This window comes from Chiloscyllium plagiosum, chromosome 7 (genome assembly GCF_004010195.1).
Source record: "Chiloscyllium plagiosum isolate BGI_BamShark_2017 chromosome 7, ASM401019v2, whole genome shotgun sequence".
Lineage (NCBI taxonomy): Eukaryota > Metazoa > Chordata > Chondrichthyes > Orectolobiformes > Hemiscylliidae > Chiloscyllium > Chiloscyllium plagiosum.
The window spans coordinates 53,884,757-53,910,204 of NC_057716.1; the positions used below are offsets into that span (position 1 = coordinate 53,884,757).

At 40.2% G+C, this 25,448-nt stretch overlaps 1 protein-coding gene across 7 annotated transcripts in view; it reads right to left on the minus strand.

The window, feature by feature from the left end:
• prpf40a (PRP40 pre-mRNA processing factor 40 homolog A) overlaps nucleotides 1-25,448 on the minus strand; it is a 69,938-nt gene that overhangs the window by 26,104 nt on the left and 18,386 nt on the right. For all 7 annotated transcript variants that reach the window (XM_043693759.1, XM_043693760.1, XM_043693763.1 and 4 more), the window contains 7 exons: nucleotides 22,839-22,866; nucleotides 18,839-19,045; nucleotides 18,385-18,496; nucleotides 17,084-17,148; nucleotides 12,949-13,113; nucleotides 9,866-9,974; nucleotides 9,594-9,744 (listed from right to left, as the gene is read on the minus strand). In XM_043693759.1, coding sequence (XP_043549694.1) covers nucleotides 9,594-9,744; nucleotides 9,866-9,974; nucleotides 12,949-13,113; nucleotides 17,084-17,148; nucleotides 18,385-18,496; nucleotides 18,839-19,045; nucleotides 22,839-22,866 — 837 coding nt within the window. The remainder of the gene's footprint in view (nucleotides 1-9,593; nucleotides 9,745-9,865; nucleotides 9,975-12,948; nucleotides 13,114-17,083; nucleotides 17,149-18,384; nucleotides 18,497-18,838; nucleotides 19,046-22,838; nucleotides 22,867-25,448) is intronic.

Sequence of the window (25,448 nt, forward strand, 5' to 3'; positions counted from 1 at the left end):
TGAGAGTCACATGGAAACAAAACTTCAATGCACAGGACAAGCATGTGAATCATAAGAATTAGAACCATAGTTCTTAATTATTCTATATCAGATAATAAATAATAGATGTTCATGCTTAGACTCCTCATCTCTTTCAGACCCTTTGTTCATAACTTCAAGTTGACTTACATGGAGAACATAAGTCCTTTGATCAAATATAAGTACATGACTAATCATGTACAAGACTGGCTTCAATACACAAGCAAACCGCTCAGACCAAAAGAATATTGAAATGTATGCTGAAACTAATCTTAGGTCCTCAGTACTTATCTTTGTGAAGTGAAATTCCCTGTCATATGATTAAAACTACAATGAGTTAATTCTGTGTGATCTTCACAAAAACCTTAATACAGTAGTTCCCTAATACAGTAGTAGATGTGGTGCCAAACCTGTAAGATATAGGTCCTGTTCCTTACATGGTTCCAGTTCTCCATTAAGTATTCAAATAATGAAATCCTTATGTATTTTAGTGCCTGTACTGTAGGACATAAAACATAGAACAATACAGAACAGTTCAGACCCTTCAGCTGACCTTTTATCCTACTCTAAGATCAAACTAAACTACATACCGTTCATTTTACAACCATCCGTGTGCCTATCCAAGAGTCATTTAAATGTCCATAGTGTATCTGACTCTACCACCGCTGCTGGCAGCGCTTTCCATGCACCCACCATTCTCTGTGTAAAGAACCTCTGACATTGCCCCTGAACCTTCCTCCAATCCCCTTAAAATTATGCCCCTTCATGATAGCCATCTCTGCACTGGGAAAGAGTCTCTGGCTATCCACTCTATTTATGCCTATCATCTTGTACACCTCTATCAAGTCGCCTCTCACCCTTCTTCGGTCCAATGAGAAAAGCCCTAGGTCCCTCAACCGTTCTTCAAAAGGCGTGCCCTCCAGTCCAGGCAGCATCCTGGTAAATGCACCTTCTCTAAAGTTTAGGTTACTTACAGTGTGGAAACAGGCCCTTCGGCCCAATAAGTCCACACCGACCCTCTGAAGAGCAACCTACCCAGATCCATTCCCCTACATTTACCCCCTTCACCTAACACTATGGGCAATTTAGCATGGCCAATTCACGTAACCTGCATATCTTTGTAGGAAGGATGGGGACAGTCACATTGAGGCAATCAGAACTGTACACAATATTCCACGTGTGGTCTAATCGGGACTTTATAAACTGCAGCACAATCTTGCAGCTCTTAAACACAAACCTCTGCTAATGAAAGCCAACACACCATATGCCTTCTTAACAACTTTATCAACTTGGGTGGCAAGTTTGAGGGATATATGGACGTGGACCCCAAAGATTCCTCTGGTCATCTACACTGCCAAGAATCTTGCCTTTAATCCTGTAATCTGCATTCAAATTTGACCTTCCAGAATGAATCACTTCACATTTTTCGTGGTTGAACTCCATCAACCACTTCTCAGCCCAGCTCTGCATTCTGTAAATGTCCCACTGCCACCTACAACAGCCCTCCACCATTATCCACACCTCCACCAACCTTTATGTCATCAGCAAACTTACTCACCCAGCCTTGCACTTCCTTATCCAAGTCATTTATAAAAATCACTAAGAGCAGAGAACCCAGAACAGATACCTGCAGAACACCATTGGTTACTGAGCTCCAGGTTGAACACTTTCAACATATTATCACCCTCTGTCTTCTATGGGCCAGTCAATTTTGTATCCAAATTTCCCTGTATCCCATGCCTTCTTACTTTCTGAACAAGTCTACCAGAGAGAACCTTCTCAAATGCCTTGCTAAAATCTATATCCACCACGTCCACTGCTCTACTTCCATCAAACCATTCAATAATACTTGTGAGGATTGATTTGCCCCTCACAAATCCATGCTGACTATCCAAATATGTTTTTCCAAATACTCATAAATCCTGTCTCTCAGAATTCTCTCCAATACTTTTCCCACCATTGACATAAGACTAATTGGTCTGTAATTCAAAGGGTTATCCCTATTCTTTTTCTGAAACAAGGAATAACATTTGCCAACCTCCAATCATCTGGTACTACTCCAGTGGACAGTGAGGACGCAAAGATAATCGCCAAAAGCGCAGCAATCTCTCCACTCGCTTCCCATAGTAACCTTGAGCATATCCCATCTGGCCCAGGGAATTTACCTATTATCATGTTTTTCAAACTTTCCAGCACATCCTCCTCCTTAACATCAACCTGTTCGAACATATCAGCCTCTTCACACGGTCCTCTTGAACGACAAGGTTCCTCACACTAGTGAATACTGAAGCAAAATATTCATTGAAGGGCCTCCCCTACCTCCTCTGACTCCAAGCACAAGTTTTCTCCAGTATCCCTAATCAGCCCTACTCTCACTCTGGCCATCCTCATGTGCCATAAAGTGTAGAATGCCTTGGAATTTTCCTTAATCTAACCTGCCAAGACTTTTTCATGCCCTCTTCTCACTCAATCTATGCTTTAGTTCCTTCATAGCTACCTTGTAAACTTTAGAGCCTTGTCTGATCCTTGCTTCTTCAACCTTAAGCACACTTTCTTCTTCTTGACTAGATGTTCCATATTCTTTGTCACCCAAGGTTCCTTCGCCCTACCATTCTTTCCTTGCCTCAGTGGAACAAACCTATTCAGTATTCACAGCAAGTACTCCCTGAGCAACTTCTACATTTCATCATGCATTTCCCTAAGAATATCTGTTCCCAATTTATGTTCCACAGTTCTTGCCTAATAACACTAATTTCTCATCCCTAATTCAATACTTTCCCAAACCATCTGCTCCTATCTCTCTTGATTACTATAGTAAACGTCAGGGAGTTGTGATCATTATCACCAAAATGCTCTCTCACAGAAATGTCTGGCACCTGACCTGGTTTGTTGCCAAGCACCAAATGCAATATGGCCTCCACTCTAGTCAGCCTATGTACATATCGAGTCAGGAATCTTTCCTGGACACCTGACTAAACCTGCTCCATACAAACTCTTTGCACTAAGGTGGTTTCAATCAATTTTAGCAAACTTGAAGTCACCAATGATAACAACCCTGTTACTTAGGCACCTTTCCAAAATCTGCCTCCCAATCTGCTCCTCCAGGTCTCTGTTGCTACTGGGGTGGGGAGGGGGGAGGGGGAAATCTTCAGAAAACTCCCAATAAAGTGAATGCTTCTTTCTTGTTTTTGACTTCCACTCATACTGATTCAGCGGACAAACCTTCCTCAACAACCTCCCTTTCTGCAGCTGTGATACACTGATTAGCAATGCCACTCCCCCATCTCTTTTACCTCTCTTCCTATTCCTTTTGAAACATCTAAACCCTGGAACATTCAACCATTCCTGCTCCTGTGATATCCATGTCTTAGTAATGACCACAACATCATACCTCCAAGTATTGATCCATGCTCTAAGTTTATCACCTTTATTCCTGACACTTCTTACATTAAAACAGACACACTTCAATCCATCTCATAGACTGCAATTTAGCCCTATCAATTGTCTATCATTCCTCTCAGACATTTTGCACACTGCACCAACTACCCATTCTCTGATCTGTAGCTCCGGTTCCCCCCCCGCCAAACTAGTTTAAACCCTCCCAAAGAGCTCGAGCAAACCTCCTGTCTGGGATATTGGTACCCCTCCAGTTCAGTTGCAGCTTGTCCTCCTTGCCCCACCTTCCCCAGAAGATATCATAATGATCCATATATCTGAACCCTCCCTCCTACACCAGCTTTGCAGCCACGTGTTCAGCTGCACTCACTCTGTGTTCCTAGCCTCACTAGTCTGTGGCACCAGTAGCAATCCTGAGATTACTACTCTGCTCGCCCTGCCTTTTAGCTTCCAACTTAACTTCTTTTATTTACTTTTCAGGTCCTCATCGTTTTTCCTAACTACGTCATTGGTACCAATGTGTACGACGACCTCTGGCTGCTCATCCTCCCTGTTAAGAATCATGTAGGAATGTCAATCCGAGACACCCCGACCCTGACACCCGGGAGGCAACATATCAGAGATTCTTGTTTGCTTCCATAGAATCGCCTGTCTATTCTTCTAACTATTCAATGTCATAACACTAACACTCTCCTATTCCACCCCCCACTTCCCTTCTAAGCCACAGAGCCAGGCTCAGTACCAGAGACATGACCACTATGGCTTTCCCCTGGTAGGTTGTCCCCCATGACAGTGCCCCACAAATAGTGCATTAGTTTGTCATTTTAATAATATTAATTTAATAGTCCGTCTTTTAATATCATGTTCACTGCTTCCCTGTTATCTGTTGATTTTGCTTGCCTATTTATAAATTGTCCCATAATCATGTTTTTACCACAACTACTCACTCAGTTTATACATTGATTTTTTGATGCAAGTCACATTGCAATCCTGCCTTTAGGCTATGAACATGTTTCTTGAATAGAATACCATTCTAAAGGTGAACACAGACAGTCCATTGTGAAATGCCAAAACAGTCAGCAATAAAGAGTATAAAGATACTCTGCAAACTTTTAATAAGTATACTGGAGGGCTTAAATGCCACACAAAGCATTTTATGAATCAAGAGTTCAAGGTCTGCTTCTTTCAAGATTGTTGCTGGACTGGCCTCTCAAAATAATGAGCTTATGATAGAAAATAATGCAGTTATATTGGAGTTATAAAAGATGGATAATAATTAAAGCACGTGGGAAACATAGCCCAGCCTTGACTAAAGAGATTATCCTAATCCACATGCTGCAGAATACAAACAGTTTGCAAACCAACTTGGTAGCTGCAGACCCTATAATACAAATCCAAATTTAGGTTTGAATGTGTCAATTGAATATCACCCTTCGAACAACTGAAAACATCGAGGTGTGTACCAGACACAGAAGCATCCTAATTTGGAGGCAGCTATATGCATCCAGCACCTCCAGTAATGGAAACTCAAGGGCAACCCTGCCATTAGCATACCAACGTCTGGCTGGGTCCGATCGATCAGGGTGATTGAACCTGATAGATCCATTGGATGATACCAAAGACCTTCGCAAAAGGGGGAGAAAACTTGAGTATAAGAATCGCTGCAACACCACCCTCAGGAGTGGTAACGCAAGTGGTAAGTAAAGCAGGGTAATGCGAGAATAACCACGGAAACACCAGAGACCCTCGGGAGAAGACTAGACAACATCATCATGTGGAGCCTGGCCAAGTTCCAGTGTGGTGGTATACGATCATACAAAGTTAAGTTAAAGCATCACACAGTTTGTAGTGTTTAGTGTTATAGTATCTGGATGTAGGTTTGCTCGCTGAGCTGGAAGGTTTGTTTTCAGACTTTTCATCACCATACCAGGTAACACTTTCAGTGAGCCTCTGAATGAAGCACTGATGGTGTAGCCTGCTTTCCATTTACATGTTTGAGTTTCCTAGGGTTTGTGATGTCATTTCCTGCAGTGACATCATTTTCCGTGATGGTGTCATTTCCTGGTGTTCTTTTTCTCGGGGGGTGGTAAATGGAATCCAAATCAATGTTTTTGTTTATGGAGTTCTGGTTGGAATGCCATGCTTCTAGGAATTCTTGTGCAAGTCTCTGTTTGGCTTGTCCTTGGATGGATGTGTTGTCCCAGTCGAAGTGGTGTCCTTCCTCATCCGTTATGTAAGGATACTAGTGAGAGTAGGTCATGCTGTTTTGTGGCTAGTGGACCTATGCCTGACCATTCACTTCATCTTCAACAACAAAACCTACAGAAAGCCAATGGAATGGCCATGGGATCTCCGATATCAGGGTTCTTAGCAGAGGCAGTAATGCAGAGACTCAAACAAACAGCTCTGCCAACCATCCAACCCAAACTTTGGGTCCATGACGTGGATGACACCTTTGTCATCACTAAACGAAACAAATTCGAGGAAACCTTCAAGACTATCAATAATACCCTACTGGCATAAAATTCACTAAAGAGGAGGAAAGCAACAACAACCTGCCATTCCTAGATGTCACAATGGAACGAACAGCCAATTGGGAACTTGAAACCAACGTCTACAGGTAAACATCACATACGGACCAAATATTGAACTACAGAAAGCAATCATCCCAACATCCACAAACAAAGCTGCATCAGAACATTGTTTCAATGAGCCACCAGACACTGCAGCACAGAGGAACTATACAGAGCAGGGGAAAATCACCTACACAGTATATTCAAAAAGAACGGGTCCCAATGAACACAGTCCGATTCCTGAGCAACAAACCCAAACAAGCAGACAAAACACGTCCAGAAATCATAGCCATTCTCCCCTGCATCAAAGACATCTCGGAAATGACTGCTGGACTACTCAGGCCCCTTGGCATCATGGTAGCCCACAAACCCACTAAAACAGCAGCTAATGAACTTGAAAGACCTTATACAGACAACAAGCAAAACTAATGTCACTTACAAAATACCTTGCAAGAACTGTTATAGACACTACATTGGACAAACAGGCAGAAAACTAGCCACCAGGATACATGAACATCAACTAGCCACAAAACGACATAACCCACTCTCACTAGTATCTTTACATACAGATGCGGAAGGACACCATTTCGACTGGGACAACACATCCATCCTAGGACAAGCCAAACATAGAGTCACATAAGAATTCCTAAAAGCATGGCATTCTAACTGGAACTTAATCAACAAACACACGATTCCTGATGAAGGGCTTTTGCCCAAAACATCAATTTTCTTACATCTTGGATGCTGCCTGACCTGCTGTGCTTTTCTAGCAGTACTCTAATCTTGACTTGGATCCCATTTACTACCTCCTGAGAAAATGAATGGGAAATGACATCACTATAGGAAATGACATCACCAACCATAGGAAACTCAAATGTATAAATAGAAAGTGGGCTACACCACCAGTGCTTCATTCAAAGGCTCACTAAAGGTGTTACCTAGTATGGTGATGAAACATTGGAAAACGAACTTTCCAGCTCAGAGGCATTTGAATGGGGATACGAATAGGAAGGGTTTGGAGGGATATTGGCTGGGTGATGGCAGGTGGGACTGGATTGGGTTGGGATATCTGGTCGGCATGGATGGGTGGGACCGATGGATTGGTTACCGAGCTATACATCTTTAATGACTCTACATCCAGAAGCTCAGACTGAGCTACAAATCTTCTCAAAACCTGCTAGTGTTATAGTATACTTTATTGTTCTAATATTAGTTGTGCCTAATAATAATGATACACAATCGTACTTGTTTAAGAGTCGCTTCAGTTCTTTTGCTAGATATAAAAGAGTTCAAACACTCTGTGGCAGGCATAGGAAGATCAATGGGTGAGTCAGCACTTTGTGCAACTTCACAATGAGGATCTTTGTGTCATTAACTTACATGTTGAGTTACGAGTATAATTTGCAATTGGACAAGATCAAATATGGTAAATTTAACAAATTTAAGAAACAGGTGCACCATGGGAAGGCCAATGAATTAAAAAAGCACCTCTCACTACAGTATGCTTCTGTAGTATGTTCAGAATTATTCAGGAGTCATGATCCTAGCCAGCTTTGTTGTACGAAAGACTGCAAAGACAGCCGTTCTCTTGTGGCATGGTTTGGAATCAGTGCAATATCTACCTTCATCAACATTTATTTGTTAGATTCTTCTGTGCAACCCCTAAAGAACTATACAAGGACCTCACAAATCAATTGTTTGAAATTGTCCAGAGTTTTAATTGATATAACCTTGTTATAGACGAAAAGAGTTACTTGTGCAGAAGGAACTGTCAATGATTAGACCCATTAGACAGAGATGTACAGCATGGAAACAGATCCTTCGGTCGAACTCATCCATGCCGACCAGATATCCCAACCTAATCTAGTCCCATTTGCGAGCACTTGGCCCATATCCCTCTAAACCCTTCCTATTCATATACCCATTCAAATGCCTTTCAAATGCTGTAATTGTACAATTTCCACCATTTCCACAAGCAGCTCATTCTGTACACACACCACCCTCTGCATGAAAATGTTGCCCCTTAGGTCCCTTTTATAGCTTTCCCCTTTCACCCTAAATTTATACCCTCTAGTTCTAGATCCCCCCCCACCTCATTTTCATATCGACGACAAAAGTTTAAATGAACTGAAAATAAAATTTGCCAACATTTCAATTGTGGGAATTTATTATGAAAAAACAATTTGCTTCAGGAAACGATCATTATTGGCCAAGCTTGCAACGCTGCAACCATGCTGAAAAGACCCAGCATCAAAGCATTTGTCAAGGAAATGGAAGAGATTAAAAACATTTCATGCCTTTTAATGTATTCTGAACAACTTTCACCTAACAATGAAGGCAGCATTAAATAGCATATTTGTGTTGCAGTGTAACGTGGATGTAATAAATTGAACATAAAGAGTGGAGCATACAAATTTGTCAGCAGTCATCAAAATTTCCAAATTGCCAGAACTTTATGGAAATGTTCTTGCTGAGTGTTGAAATAACATGAACAAACTGAAATGGAATTGACTGGACCCCCAACACAATGATCATTTGAAGAGCAGACTTGATATAGTGGATAAATTCATAAAATCATGGAACCCCTACAGTGTGGAAACAGGCTGTTTGGCCCAACAAGTCAGACTCCCTAAAGAGTATCCCACCCATACCCATTTCTCCATCCTATTACACTTCATTTCCCCTGAATCATGCATCTAACCTACACATCCCTGAACACTATGAGCAACTCAGCATGGCCAATTTACCTAATCTGTAAACCTTTGGACTGTGGGAGGAAACCAAAGCACCTGGATAAAACCCATGCAGACAAGGGGAGAATGGGAAAACCCCACACAAACAGCCCAAGGCTGAAATCAAACCCAGGTCTCTGGCACTGTGAGGCAGCAGTGCTAACCATTCGGCCACCGTGCTACCCATAAAGCTAAGACAGGTGCAAACATTGAGAGTGTGGACCCACAACAGTCCACAACGTGGTTGCAAACCTGGTTAGTATTGGGACTGAACCCATGACTTTGGCAATATAAGCGCCATGCTCTAACCATCATAGGTAACCAACCAATGAGCTACCATTTTGGGAGTACACACGATGGGGAATTTGAGAACAATTATACGTACGTTACCTTTACTTGTCAGAAAATTTGCAGGAAATCAAACATCTTCACAAATTAATTAGCAGTAATCCCATATTTATACAAACTCATGATGAATATCTTTAAGGTGCCCCTTGGTCAACCAAAACAAAGCTCATATCACAAACTAAAGCTCTTGTAAAGCAGACCAAGTTAAGATTTCACATTGAGAAATAAACTAGTATTCATATGTGACAAATATTTGTTCAATAATGATGTTTTGCTGTAAATATGAAACAAAGATCTTATCCCTCAAGCAGTCTGAAGGTGCATATTGTTCAATGCTCATTGCTCATCGTCCAATGCTTTCTTTGAAAATGACCCTTTAATAGGGATTCTGCTTGCACCACTGTTCAAATCGTATTTGGCTCATACATTTGGCATGCTGAGTCAAATCAGCTCCCTGTTCCACAAGTTTACACACCCCTACTTTCATCTCTTCTAATCTGCAATAGTTTCCAACAGATTAACTTACTTTGCAACTCTTCATCCTCTGCAAATGTTGGATTATCCATTAAATACTGCTGTGCCTCTGACCACGTGGTGCAGTATGTTACATTAGCCATATTGTCAAGGATATTTTTCAGTGCTTGCGTATTCCTCTTTCTCAATTGCCTTGCTTGCTCCTGAAATCACGGAAACATCAACAGAAATAGTCACTGAACATGAACTCACACACACACACAAAACACCAAAACCAACACTAAACAGCCTGTTCTTGTCTGATGACTTTTTAAATAATCAAACCTTTTCTTTTTTGGCCAAGAAAAACAAAACATCCTCGTAGATCTCCTGTCGATCCCGCTCAGGAACTGCTGTCCACACTTCCGTCTCTCCAAACATCTGTTCAGCTTTCCTGGAATGAACCATAAGGACTTTTTAATGCATAAATATGACACAAAAGTTAATATAGCTTTCTCATGGTTCAATGATTTTCATCAGTGACTGGCTAAGCAGTAAACGAAAGGGAGGTTCGATGTTCAACCTTCGGCTTGTGCTGAACGAGCCAAACCCGTGATTAGAAGATGCATAACAGTTCATCTTTGCCTCCTTCCCTAACCCAGACTTACTGTCAGCCTCAGTACTCGCATTTGGTTAATATTAAATAACTCCAATGCACAAGGCTGTGGGCAGATTTGGGCTTAGAAATGCTGTTCCCGAGGTGGTCTCTTTCCCTCTTGTGTCTGCATGCAATACTTCAACCATGACCACTAAAAATGACCAGCACCCATGGATCTGTAACCTATTATTTAAGGATGAATATTTAAGGAAAGAAGAAGAGGAAAAAAAATCATTAGTGTTGGGAGAAAAATATCCAAAGTTTAAAATAACATAACAGCCTAAAGACTGATGTGCCAGGGCAACAAATGGTTGATATTTTCTACTGCTGCAAGGTTGAGCTGAAAAATGTGTGGTAGCCCCAACAGAGCATCTAGAATTTTACTGAACAAGGTAACCAACTGTACATATTCAGAGGCAATTAGATTTCAGCACTGTAAAATTTATGTGAAAACTGGAGAAGTAGACAAATTAGAATAGGGTGTAAAAACAGGAGGAAAGGAAGCCTGAATTACCAGAGAAGGGACAGACAAAAAATTAATATTGCTAAACTCCAAAGGCAATTAAAACCTGAATGAATGAGGCTCCCAGGACCAACAGTTCATTTTCAGCTGAGGGAGCGTTTCTGGTAACAATTAACACCTATAGTGTCATGAAACGGGTACTTTGAATTGAAAGTTACTTGACTTAAATGCTGCCGTTGTCAGCAATATTCATATTCCTTGAAATATTAATTAGATATATATCTTAAGATTCTTGAAAATTAACATGATTCCAGGTGCCAAAAAAATCAATAACACCGCATAATGACATTCAGAATAATTATAGTTCATGTATTATAAATTAATGTCTAATACAGTAGACATTGTATTTTTACTGCAGATCCACATTAAAATATATTGTACAAATATTTTATATATACATGTATATTTTAACCAAACTCCATGAGAGAAGACTCACCGTAGCCTCTCTCCCCTCCACCTTTCCACACTCATATTGTAATCAGCCATTTCTTAGACCACTCTACTAAATTGTCTAAATCTTTCTGCAGCCTCCCCACTTCCTCAGAACTACGTGCCTGTCCGCCTAACTTCATACCATCGGTGAAATTCCAGGTTATTAAGTGAACCAAGGATCCTGGGATTGTATTCATTAGAGTTTAGAAAGTTGAGGGGAGATCCAGTAGGAACTTAAAAGATAATGCATGGCTTCAAAAGGGTGGGCGCTGGGAATTTGATTCCGTCACGCGGGGATACTAGGACTCGTGGGCACAGCCTTAGAATTAAAGAGGGTCAATTTAAAACGGAAATGAGGAGGCATTTCTTCAGTCAGAGAGTGGTGGACCTGTGGAATTTATTGCCATGGAGCACAGCTGAGGCCGGGACATTAAATGTCTTCAAGGCAGGCATTGATAAATTCTTAATCTCGCAAGGAATTAAGGGATGCAGGAAGAGTGCGAGTAAGTGGCGTTAAAAATGCCCATCAGCCATGATTGAATGTGGAGTGGACTCGATGGGCCGAATAGCCTTACTTCCACTCCTATGTCGTAGGTCTTGTGGTAATCTGCCCTCTCCCTCATGTAGAGGGTGACTTGTAAATTTAAAGTCAGCAAACAATTCTGTAGTTTCTATTATTGCTGGATAAAGAAGTCATCAACCTTCACATTTTTCTTTCCTGTGCACAAGTTTAGTGATCACTCTTTTGATCTGACAAATCTACAAATAACACAGTCTGAATCATTCACTCTGTGCCAAAGCTGTAAATCCCCAATCTTCACTTGCATCCCCTAGTCACAGTTTTCACGTCTTTCAGACCAAAAAAGTCAGCTTTAGGTTTGGGCTCCACTGCTTCTCCCTCAACTCCTGACTACCTCAACTTCTCAGCTCAAAATGAAAAACTGACCATAAAGCTGTCCTTACAAATTAAGAACAATAAAAATCCTCCTTGGTATGCTTGTTAGGTATTATGTAGTCTTCCATTTCCTAATTTAACTAAGACATCAGAATGATGATTACAAAATGCGAGGATATTTGACACTAAATATGTATAAAGGACCACTCATAATAACGAATTAGTAACCAAAAGCAGTAATACTGGCTGAAGTCAAAGAGGGAAAACTGGACACCTTAGTATGGTCAACATTTTCAGAAAACAATTTATACTATGAACAAAGTTGCAATATCATTACCTCACCTACGTCACTGTTTCTGTCATGAACTGAATGAAATAACTCCAGTTTCATGTTCTGGCATTTCTGTGATCTGATACCTCAGATCCACAGACAATCACGCGGAATGGTACAAAAACACTGCAAATGAACTGGCACCGGCCATTTTCCCATCATTATTATGGAAACAGATTTTAAGGATTTGATTCACTAATCATTTACATTTAGAATATTTTTTAAAAATGTATTTTAGTTGGACTAATTTTCTCTTTTTAAAATAAAATTAAGACTAATAGACACTCTAACAAAAAGGTTTCTAAATAGATTTTATAGAAGGCTTTTTTTTTGCAAATATAAAATAGTTTGACAAGACTAAATCACAGAAGAGATGCACATAGACCTTAGGCCGTTTTCTTAGACAAGGGGGAAATAAACATTTTCATTTCTTCTGAATACAAGATTACAAAACATAATTTATTTCAAAGAAGAAAACCTTTTTCAGTTTAGGAAATCAATACTTTGGGATCAGAATTGAGCTAAGATCATCATTAAAATTTACAATTGTTAAAAATTGCTCACATAGTTCTGATTGAAGTAATTGTACCTGTATCTAGTAGTAGATGTCATTTTTTCATGGTTTTCAAGAAATCGCTGAAAGTTTTCTTTTGCTTCTTTATAGCGAAGTCTGGCTTCTTCCTTTTCCTCTTTTTCAGTTTGTATTTTATATGCATTAAATGCTTGTTTCTTTTCGCTAAGTTTTGGTAATGCACTGCATTGTTCAAAGAGTATGGTTAATTGCAACTGGCAAACAGTAGTGAAGTAATTACATAAAAATGAATTTAGCAATCCAGTTCATTAAGATCACAAAATATTTGCAATAGCACACTTCATAATTTTCTCCCATTAGCAGTAAAATAGTGATTCTAGCCATCAAACTTGGAAAGCATTTCTCGATTAACAAAGTAATGGATTGACAAAGGTTTTGATAACAAAGACCAGAACATATTTTAATTCAGACATCAGCTGTTGCTAAAAGTTCTTACAGAGAAGAGAACAAATGAACTGAGGTGCTGCAGTGCCGTGTATCTGAAGGATACTGCTTTCTCTGAACGCATCCAATAATAATATCGAGGTGATGGCTGATTCATATTGTTCATGACACTCTTCCATCAAAATTTTGGGAGAGTAGATTTTGTCCATGACGACTGGCACATGAAATACCCTTCCTGACTGATTGACTTATCTCTGTAATATTTAATAATATGTTTATGTCATCAGTGCCAGGAAAGGCCTCCAGAAAGGTGAGCACTCTCAATTACATCCATATGGGTGTTTAATGATTGCGGGGTCAACTGGAAAAGACCTTCCTATTAAAATGTCTACATTAAATAGCCCTGAAAATGTCCATGGAATCAGAACCTGGGAAAAATAATAACTATCATGACTGATGCAGGAAGCATGCCACTTGGTGCTGCTCACAATTTAAGTGTTTGCTGGAGAGGACCAGGGCTCAATGTTAGCATTATTTAAAGCCGAACTACAACTGCTTGGAGCATACTCTGGAATTGTTTGTGAAACAGAATTAAGCAAGAAGAAGAAATTATGGTGTAACAGAACAGAAAGCGTGCTTCAAAGTTCTCTGATGCAAAGCTGGATGGCCTTGATGAAGCAAGTAGGCAGGAGGAGAGAGGTCCAAAATCCAGAGGAATTAAAAAGACCATCCAGACAAATTATGCCTAATAATTTGTGAACTGTGATTTAGAACGAGACAGAGGGAATGTATGGCCTACCCTGCTGTTATTTCTTATATTCTCATGTTCTTTTGCTATCCTCTCAAAGGCATGCAACATCAGTATCTGAGCTAGTGGCTGGAAGTGTCGGAATGAATGCTTGTATTTCTAATCAGTGCTGCTTTCCTGCTCTTTACCGCCTTGTCTTTCTACAAGAGTTGGCTATGTTACAATTAGATTAGATTCCCTACAGTGTAGAAACAGGCCCTTCAGCCCAACCAGTCCACACCAACCCTCCAAAGAATAACCCACCCAGACCCATTTTCCTCTGACTAATGCAGCTAACGCTATGTGCAATTTAGCATGGCCAATTCACCTGAGCTGCACATCTTTGGGTATTTTAAATGAGAATTGCATATGGATAGGCAGGCTTGTGATAATGGAAGGGGAAAAGAAAATTGCATAATTTTGTAGCTTGTAAATCTGTTCAGGTTGTAGGAAGATGGGAACAGAATGATGGGACTGAGGATTAATTAGGGTATTGTCCTCTTCAGTGATTTTAACTTCTGAGGGTTTCCATTGGTATATGTACGTGCAGTTATGTCTTTTCCCTGGATGTTTCTTCCTGCTGCCTCTGGTTATGTGAGATCTTGTTGCTGGAAAAGCACAGCAGGTCAGGCAGCATCCAAGGATCAGGAGAGTTGATGTTTCGGACCAGAGCCCTTTATCTAATGAAACGTTGGTTTTCTTGCTCCTTGGGTGCTGCCTGATCTGCTGTGCTTTTCCAGCAACACATTCTCAACTCTGATCTCCAGCATCTGCACCAGCTTTGCATCAGAGAACTTTGAAGCACGCTTTCTGTTCTGTTACACCATAATTTCTTCTTCTTGCTTAATTCTGTCTCAGGAAGAACACGGTTTATCTTCAACCTTAGCTGCCCCTACTGATTGATTTCCACATCTTGGTAAAGTCCAAATATCTACCAACTTCATTAGTCAGCCACCCAGTCAGAAAGAGATCATGTTGGTTATCTGCTCCTTTCCTCAGCCGCCTTATACTCAACTAGTCATTATGTAGCTCGCAGCAAGGAATAGATCACATGATGGGAAGGTTGTGCAACATGCTGCAGTCCAATCTTCATTGTAGCCTTGGACAATTCAGCCATTGACCTCTGATGTTGGGTCAGCAAATGACAGACTTCAGTAAAGGGAGGTCCTTAATGAAGCAAAGAAATCCGAAATTTACTACATCAGTTCGTGCTGATGATCAGATGGGAAATTTGATCCCCGAGTTTCCTGGGTGGATACCACCTCTTGGTAAGCGTACCTTTCTCCTCTTCCTCCTTCTCCCAGCAGCATATCCTGCTCAGGGACACTCCTGCTTATTTTCCCTGTCACGCTATAGCTGAAGAACTATGGAATGTCAATTATGACACCTAAGTCTGGGAAGTAGTAATTTATGCAGAATCCTTGAAGTCAGGTCCAAGTTTTTCAGCGCCTGTGGAGGATGTTCACTATCAGGCCTTACAGGTTTGGTCAGAGGTTGTGCCATCTCCAGGACACAGAGGAATGTCAATGAATAAAGAAGGTTAATTATCTTATCCACTCCACTAATTGTCACACTCTTCTCCCTCATACTCACTCCATTGCTACTACTGCACCTATCTCCCACCAAATCACATGCCCCACAACTTTCATGCAATATTCTTCACCAAGATGCTTCCTCTGCCCAACCTTTCTCACTAATAACCCTGCATGCCCTCTGTGCTACCTCCTCAGACCTTCAGTACATCTCACCGTCTTTTCCCCCACATGCACCGGCAACAGCTGTGCCACTCACTTATCTCACTCATTGCCTCCCTTTTTACTTACACAGGGCAAGACAGCCCATAACAGGGCTGAGTTAGCTACATGGGTGGAGGAGTGCCCTCATCCTCTACGAGAAGAGAATCCTAGCCCTCACAAAAGAACACCAATACATCCATATCTACCGAATAAGTACCAATCTTTGTTCCATAGCAACTTCAACCCCACAGTCACTCTCAATCATTGCACACCATTTCTAATCACTGGCCACAGCATATTCACTCTCTTTTGTCTTAAAAGGTTCCAGTAGCCTCCCCACGATTTCTGCCGAGAAACACGTGCCGCTCCCAGCAGCTCGGAGCGCTGACATTCGGAGGACTGATGAAGATCAGGCATGTGCTAAGTCCCAAACAGGAGGGGACCCAGTGGCAATGGCAAAAATGTCCAGAGCAGGCTAGCAGCATAAGACAGGTATATGGAACTGAAGGTGGATCATGCAGCAAATTCTGCAACCATCTGACTACTTCAATGTACAGGTTGATAGCATTTTGTTCCAGACAGCAGTGTAGGTAACCTCAGAACACGTCACAGCTCTTAATTATTGCAGACCTAGAACAGAGACAACTGAATAGACACACTGGAGAACTCAGTCCCCTAGCAATATCACTTGGGCAGTAAGGGTTATTGGCAGTATTGCAATGCATTGACCTCCATCTGCTGGTACAGACAATGCACAGCTTTTTCAGGAGTTCATTCTTGGAAGGTATAACACACCAGAACACACTGATTGCATCCAGGAAGGGAACAAAATTCCATGCAAAACAGTCACAAGCCAAAGATTGCCTTCTATGTCACAATACATGGTATAATAATCAATGGAGAAAGACAATTTATGTTAGCAGGACCCCCGATTGAGCAGAATGCAAAAAAAATCAATTTTGATCTCTTAAAAGTGGGTCCATAGCTATATCAAAATCATTAATACATTGCAGGTAGCATGGGACAGAGATTTCAGAAGTTCACAAACTTATGTATATATTCATTTCTCTTGACACTTTTTTAAATCTTTCCACTGCAAGAGTGACATAGCTTTGTTTTCATTTAGTTATACTTTTTTTTTTTAGAAAGAAAGATAGATAATTTCTTTAGGAATTTGCTGAACAAAGAGTCACAAAAGGTTAAACAGAAAAGTCTTGAAACTTACCTATACCTAGGATCATTTATAATCATCTTCATTGCTTGTTCCCATGAGGCATTTGACTGAACACCCTAAAGTAACAGGTAACATGCAGGATTAAATGCAAATGATTTCCTCAAATTGCACGTCTAACCAAAAATAAGTTAAAATTTAGTTCCTGCCAAAAACATAATTTTTACCCTCTTATCCTACCCACTCCCTATTGCTTGCTATGGTTTAATTACAAATTGCAAGAAAAACACAAACGAGGGAATCTATTCATCCAGTTTTATGCCATCCATCCAGAATGAAGCGAGTCCTAACCACCTCGTCAGATTCAAGTACCTCATCAGCAATGTCCACATCCCATGAATGTTTGAATGAGAAGAAAATGAGAAGGGCGGCACAGTGGTCAGCACTGCTGCCTCACAGCACCAGAGACCCGGGTTCAATTCCCGCTTCAGGCGACTGACTGTGTGGAGTTTGCACATTCTCCCCATGTCTGCGTGGGTTTCCTCCCACAGTCCACAAAAATGTGCAGGTTAGGTGAATTGCCCATTGTGTTAGGTGCAGGGGTAAACGTAGGGGAACAAGTCTGGGTGGGTGCGCTTTGGTGGGTCGGTGTGGACTTGTTGGGCCGAAGGGCCTGTTTCCACACTAAGTAATCTAAAAAAACCTACAAGCCCTTTGAATATATTACACATTTCATACCCTGCTTCTCTCAAGTCTTAACTGCTTTCTCCAGGATTTTTCTTCTCCATTATATCTGCTGCTTAATTTCTAACATGTCCTTCTATTTGTTCAACCGAACTTTTTCATCACCATGAGGAATATCAGAATCATCGACTGGATGTGTCCCATTTTCTGAAGGGAAGTGCATCACTCCTGTTACCTGCTCTCCTTCTCTGGTACCAGGGTCCCAAATACTCATTCCAGGAGTGATAGCAAATTACTTGTACTTCTTGTAAGCTAGTATTCTTTATTCCCTGCTCATGGTGTACTATCCTCTTCAGTGTTGGGTTGGGAATCAAAGGAAATAGATCAAAGATAACTAACAAAGAAACCTGTGGGGTTGGCAGGAAATGATGAGTTTTTTTTAAAATATTGCAAGCTCTAATCGGAATGCATTGTTTGTAAAGGTGGTGGGGCCAGAATTAGTGATAACTTTCAGAAGAAAATTGCATAAACACTTGAAGAAATATTTGTCGATCTTTGTAAACTGGACCTAAATAGGTTTCTTTCTAAAAATTTGGAATTGTTGCTGGAATCTAATATGCAAAAAAGTGAAGCTGATAATAAATATTAAATTTCCATTTCTCAGTAAATACCTTTTCCTTCAACAGCTCTTTAAATGCATGTTTTGCCTCCTCTTTTGTGTTCCAGGTATAGGTCTTCCTCACCGGTTCTTTTTTCACTTCTTCCTCTTTTTTTGGAATATCACTATGAAAAAAAAAGTTAAAGAAATTGAAACAAAACAGCCAGTTTATTTTTAAATAATTTTTGAAGCATGGTGGAATTAACTCAAATAATTTTTTTTGTTAAAAATTTCACATTAGTACTTATAAGCTGAACAAAAAATACTTACATTAAAAATAGAAATCAAATCAGCCATTGAGATAACATTAGTCATATGAATAGGCTCAAAAAATTAAATGGAAAATTAATTTGCAGCATAAATCTAAAAATAAGGTTTTTAATTTTAATCATGTATTTAAAATAATACACTGAAAATGTTAGACAATTTAGCTACATTGCAGTTATGTGGAACAAATTAAAACATACTTTTCTTGAATCTCCTGCTTTGTTACTTCTTCTGCTGGTTGAGAAGTGATGTCTACAGGTTCAGGCTCAGGCTGCTCAACAGCTATTGTTTGTTCCTTTTCATGATCTTCAGAGGTTGTAACTTCATTCTCAGTAACCTCCACTGGGGTGGTTGTTGTCGCCTCTTGAACAGAAGTTGACACAGTGGAAAGAGAAGCTTCCTTTACACTGTTGAAATTGTGAAACGTAAATTAAAATCCATGATATATAAACATACGTTTTGATTCTATGTACCCCTTTCAGATGAATTCAATTAATGAATTATTGCTGAAAGCGGATGCTTCACAAATACAGAATTTTTAATGACAAAATACCTTCTAATAACTTCCTATTATTGTTAAAACTGCCATGTACTGACTAATTGTCATACAAGAGTGGGCAAACCAAATATACATCCAATTTCAGCATTCAACTATCCCTAAAACCAGGAACTTGATTCCTGAGACATTCTGAGTCTGAATATCTGCCTAGTATGCTGTCACAGAATTAAATGCATTGTGGTAATGTGGTCAACTTGCAATGAGTCAAATTCAGATACTGTGAGCCATGCCAAAGTTGTCAGCCCTTCCTGCTGACAGAATAATAAATGCATTACAATGCTGAACTGATAAACCAAAGTTCTGGATTATTAATATTGGATAGGCCAAAACTTGTGAAAGCTTGTCATAAATATCACTGTCAGAATATATATTTGTATTTATGGGCTGAGAGACAAACTGGAAGATATGGAGTTGTTGGTCTTGTTTTAGATCAAAAAGGGTTTACTGATTTATTGGAAATGAAGTCAACAGCTGGAATTTACTTACGGTTTACAGAAAGTGAAGCGACTGTAGATAAAAGTTTAAGTTGCTAAAATATGGAATTCATGCCCCTTACTTGCTGGAAAGCTTGTTTTTGACTATCTTATTAGCCCTGAAAAAGCTGAATCATGGCCGTTTCCAAAGACTTGTACCCGTCTGCGTTCCAGTTCAATCTGAAGATCAGCTATTGTTTTAGGCAATCAGCAATTCAATTTCATCAACAGGAACCCAGGGAACAAGCGAGAAGTCATCACATTTTATTCTTTGTTTTTCCAAACCTTGGTCCACAAGGGAACTTTATTTTCCCCTAATGGCCTTTACTAAAAAAACTTTCTGCAGAGGCTATTATCCTTTTGTGTTGTGCTCAATGTGTCCATGTTTGAGTTGATAGTTATATAGTTCTAATTCCAGACTATATCTTAAATGTCAAGATGTATATTATTTTGAGGTCACGAAAGCAGCCTGGTAAAAATCTTTCTTCTTGAAAATAGTGCAAGAGACAAACAATTGAACATTTTGCTGATGAAGAATCAAATGTTGAAATACTGGTACAACTGTGTAGTTGAGTTTGATTATCAGTACATCCTTCCAATATAGTCGTAATACCACTCTAATCAATCAGAGCTGGACGAGGAGACAAACCAGAGCACCAAATCATGGAGCTCTGGGCAAGCCACCATTTGATATCAAGATCACTCTGTGAAAGGACACTATGAGAAAGTTAAAAATGCTGCTGACTGGAGAGAAAGAATAAAGCAAATGGAAAACTGTGACACAAAGCAGTTGAAGGAGTGGGAGATACCACCTTGAGTGTTTCAACTATTCTGAACATAAGTCAAACATCTTGGAAAACTAAGCTGCGGATGCTGGAGATTTGAAACAACCAAAAACCAAAAGTGCTGGAGAAACCTAGCAAGTCTGGGAGTGTCTATTGACAGAGAAAAAAATAAAAGTTGACACTGGAATCCCTTTGTCAGAACACTGACACATCTTGGAACAGCCTGACAAAGTGGCATTCTCTCAGATTAGGCAGAGGATGAGACTGGCTACCTCCCCAGTGTTGAAAGAGCTGTGAATATCCTTTAAAGGTGAAACAGAGAATCTTTCCAGCTTGAGGGCAACCCTGCAGGAAAGGGAGTTGCTATGCTGAGGGTGGGTCAGGGAGCTGACATGCAGCAATGAGTGGCTGTACTGATTCAAAGCATGGAATTGTCATTATGCACGGGGGTGGGGGTGCAACAGATACAGTAGCAAGGACAGCTGATTGGCTGTAAAATTCTCTCTCCTGTGCGCTGAGTAGGCAGCAAGAGAATTTTTGTTTTAAACTCAAATGAAATTGGACAGCTTTATCTTTTTTTTGTCGGATCACACACTGATCTTTACAGGTGAAATGTTAAATGATGGAAGAAGTGTCACTGCTATCGTCTGGACCAAAGTGGATGACACCAAAAAGTTTTCAATCTTATGCTAAAACGTCCAAGAAACCATAATACTTTGTGAACACCAGGAAACTACTTTGACAGAATGAGGCTTACAAGATCAGCTCCAGCATTTTTCAGGTGTGGATCAAAAAAGTGGAAAAAAAAAATCTACCAATACGGAAAAGATTATCACTACAGAAAATTTCCTGTTGCACCATGACATTGCTAATCTTGAGCAAAAGAAGCTGACATTCTTGCCTTCCAATACCATGCAAAGTTTCAGCCAGTGGATCAAGGTTTATTAGGAACTTAAAACTCACTACCAATGGCAGTTGATCGCTCAGGTCATCTGTGCAACAGATAAGCAGCAATACGAACCAATTGCTCTAGAGGCCATAGTCATAACCAAGGTGGTGTGTAAGATGGAAACAACAATTGCACCCATGACAATGGGTACAAATGTACTACGAGTGCACAAAGGAGGACTGCGATGAGGCCAATCAGGTGACATGGCTCTTTTCAGGTGGTCAGCAAAGAAATTATACCATGGTGAAGTACACTGCACAACAGAACTAAGTGCATCTACAATTGGCTCATCAGTATTTTCTTCAGTTGGGGAGCTCAAGAAACCCAAAAAGTCTGATTAATTCATGCCTGCCCACCCACCAGTTTCCTTAGCTGAGACTATAAAAGGCAGTGCAGGAGCTCTAAGTTTTTCACTGCAGGTCAAAAAACATGGAAAACACATTTGACTGCATTGACATGGAAAACGATGTCATACTTGTCCAATGACAGCACAGTAAGCAAAAAAAAATTTCCGAATTTTTCCAGATTCAACTCCCAACATATTTCTATGCTTTCTCACAACACAAGGTCAGGACATTTTAAGGAGTGAAGATATGGAGCTTGTATTTAGGCAAATCCGGTTACATTGGGGCCTTCTCAATCATCTTGAAGCTTCACTTCAGACATTTCTGGGCAGATCCTCTGCAATTTGATTGCAATTTCACTTTATAAAACATCGAATGTTAAATTTACAGACCATTTGTAGCTTGAAGGCATTTTAAAAACATTAAGAATGTAAGAAATAAGAACAGGAATAGGCTATAAAGCCCTAAGCACTTGCTCTGTCATTCACTGTGATTGTGATGGATCTTCTATATTCAACACAAACACTTTTTTTCATTCACTGGATGTGGGTGTTGCTGGCTATGGAGAAGGTTGTGGTGAGTGACCTTCTCAAACCAACGCAGTCCTTAAGGTATAGGGAGGCCCATACTGCTGTTTGGGAGTACTCACAATGTCACACTTGATAACTACAATTTCTTTCCATATATACTGGGTTTCTGAAAAATCGTCAGCAAGACTTAAAAAATTGCTAATTACTACTCACCGAACTTTATCTATTTACCATTTGGACTACCTGCAGAAAACGTTAGCTGTCTATTCTGGTTTTTTGTAAAAATAATAAAATGTAACTTTACTTAAATTGAATAAAGCAACTTAAATTTTTCCAGAAATTCTGCAAAGAAGTCTACAACAGGAGCCAATCATTTATTAGAATCTAGCACCTGAATTTAGGCAAATAAATGTAGAATGAAAAAATCTATTTAATGCAAACCTTTTAATGAGAGTTGCTAAAAATACCATCACTGGATGTGCACATTTTGAAAAAGCAGGATGCTAGATTAATTCCCAATTGTACCAGTTTCAAAACTTTTTGAAACAATTAAAACATACCCATTTTCTTCCTCAGCTCTGATCATTTCTGCAGAAGAAGTAAAAATAGCATTTGATTAGTTTACTTTTCAAAACAATTGAACAAGTTGTCCAAGTTTGCAAAATTTTCTTAACTATTAATTCACATAGTAAATTTGATAACAAAAATAGCTCAAGGATTGAATTCACTGTCAACTGCACTGCTTCATTAGAAAACAGTTGCTTCTACCACAAACCATAAAAAACCTGTTACTGATAAATAGGAGACATAGAAACAGAAGCAGGAGCACATTATTAGACTCTTCAAGGATGCCCCGCCATTCATGATGATCAAGGCTGATCATCCAACTCAACAGCCCGCTGTTACCCCATATCGTTAGACTGCAACCCCTGGTTTTGGACATCCTGCCATTGGAAACAGCCTATCTTATCTCAGGTGTTCCTGTGATAAATTTAATTGACTTCAACAAATGCTTCAAAAAGTTAATATGCACTAATTTGATCTAATTAAAAATTAGGTTTAAAAGCCCTTTTTTCAGAACATTACAGCGCAGTACAGGCCTTTCGGCCCTCGATGTTGCGCCGACCTTATTCCGAGATTATACCTTTTGATCCCAGACTCATTTTACAAGAGGAAACAAACTTTTCACACCTACACTGTCGAATCCTCTCAAAACCTTGTATATTTTAATAAAGTAAGCTCTCATTCTTCTATATTGCAATGAGTAATGGCTCAATCTATTCAAGCTTTCATAATACAGTCCCTCCATAACTGGTACCAGCCAAGTGAACATTCACTGAACTGCCTCTAATGCCAGTATATCATGGAGGTTGGTAAGCTGATTTGGCAGGAAAGCTGGGTTTACAATGCAGAGATAAAACCAAAAGCATGGGTTCAATTTCAGCACCAGCTGAGGTTACCATCAAGGACTCTCCTCCTTAATCCCTTCCATCACCTGAGACATGTGGCACTCAGGTCAAACAACCATTTGTCATCTTCTCTCTCTCTCTCTCTCTCTCTCTCTCTAATACGAGAGCAGCCCCATGGTCAACTATGATCAAGGCAACTTTACCTTTACTATGTCTTTCAAAGTTTGGGAGAAGATTTGTAGATCGGGTGCTCCTTGTTGTGGTTCTGTTCGCCGAGCTGGGAATTTATGTTGCAGACGTTTTGTCCCCTGTTTAGGTGACATCCTCAGTGCTTGGGAGCCTCCTGTGAAGCGCTTCTGTGATGTTTCCTCCAGCATTTATAGTGATTTGTACCTGACGCTTCCAGTTGTCAGTTCCAGCTGTCCGCTGCAGTGGCCGTTATATTGGGTCCAGGTCGATGTGCTTATTGATTGAATCTGTGGATGAGTGCCATGCCTCTAGGAATTCCCTGGCTGTTCTCTGTTTGGCTTGTCCTATAATAGTAGTGTTGTCCCAGTCGAACTCATGTTGCTTGTCATCTGAGTGTGTGGCTACTAAGGATAGCTGGTCATGTCGTTTCGTGGCTAGTTGGTGTTCATGGATGCGGACTGTTAGCTGTCTTCCTGTTTGTCCTACGTAGTGTTTTGTGCAGTCCTTGCATGGGATTTTGTACACTACATTGGTTTTGCTCATGCTGGGTATCGGGTCCTTCATCCTGGTGAGTTGTTCTCTGAGAGTGGCTGTTGGTATGTGTGCTGTTATGAGTCCTAGTAGTCACAGTAGTCTGGTTGTCAGTTCAGAAATGTTTTTGACATATGGTAGTGTGGCTAGTCCTTTGGGTTGTAGCATGTCCTCATTCGGTTGTCTTTCCCTTAGGCATCTGTTGATGAAATTGCGGGGGTATCCGTTTTTGATGAATACATTGTGTAGGAGTTCTTCTTCGTCTTTTTGCAGTTCTGGTGTACTGCAGTGTGTTGTGGCCCTTTTGAACAGTGTCTTGATGCAACTTCTTTTGTGTGCCTTTCTTTAGATAATGGGCCCAAAACCCTTCATAGTAGTTCAGCTGTGGTCTGACAAGTGCCTTGTATAATTTTAGGAAAACCTCCCTACTTTTGTACTGCATTGTCTTTGAACGAAAGGTCAACATTCCATTTGCCTCCCCTGTTACCCACTGAACGTGGATGCTAGATTTGTGGTTCATGTATAAATCCCCAATCCTTCTGTTCTGTAGCTTTCTGCAGTCTTTCTCTAATTAAATAAATATTCAGCACCTGTATTCTTCCTCAATGGAATTTTATTTGCTTTCTCACCAAGTACTGTTTCAGCTAATTATTCTATCAACTGAAAAATATGCGGAACTACTAAAACCATGAACTTCAATTTAGTGTTTCATCCTGCCTTCCCTCACCCTAGATATTTTGTGACCACGAATTGCTCAAGAACACAAGGAAATAAGAATAGATCATACAGCCTGCTGACCGTGCTCGCCATTCAACATGAACATTAAATTTTCGGTGTCAATTGCACCTTCCTGCTCATGCTGCTTACCCTTTAAGGACAAGAGTCTATTGATCATTGTATTCAATGATAGAGAATTCCATTGCTCCACAACCCTTTGAATCATGTAATTTCTCATCTTAGTCCCAGGTGATTTGCCCCTTACACCTTTCAACTGCTGTCCTTAGCTAAATTGGCTCTCTCTAACATTGACTGACTGCTGGT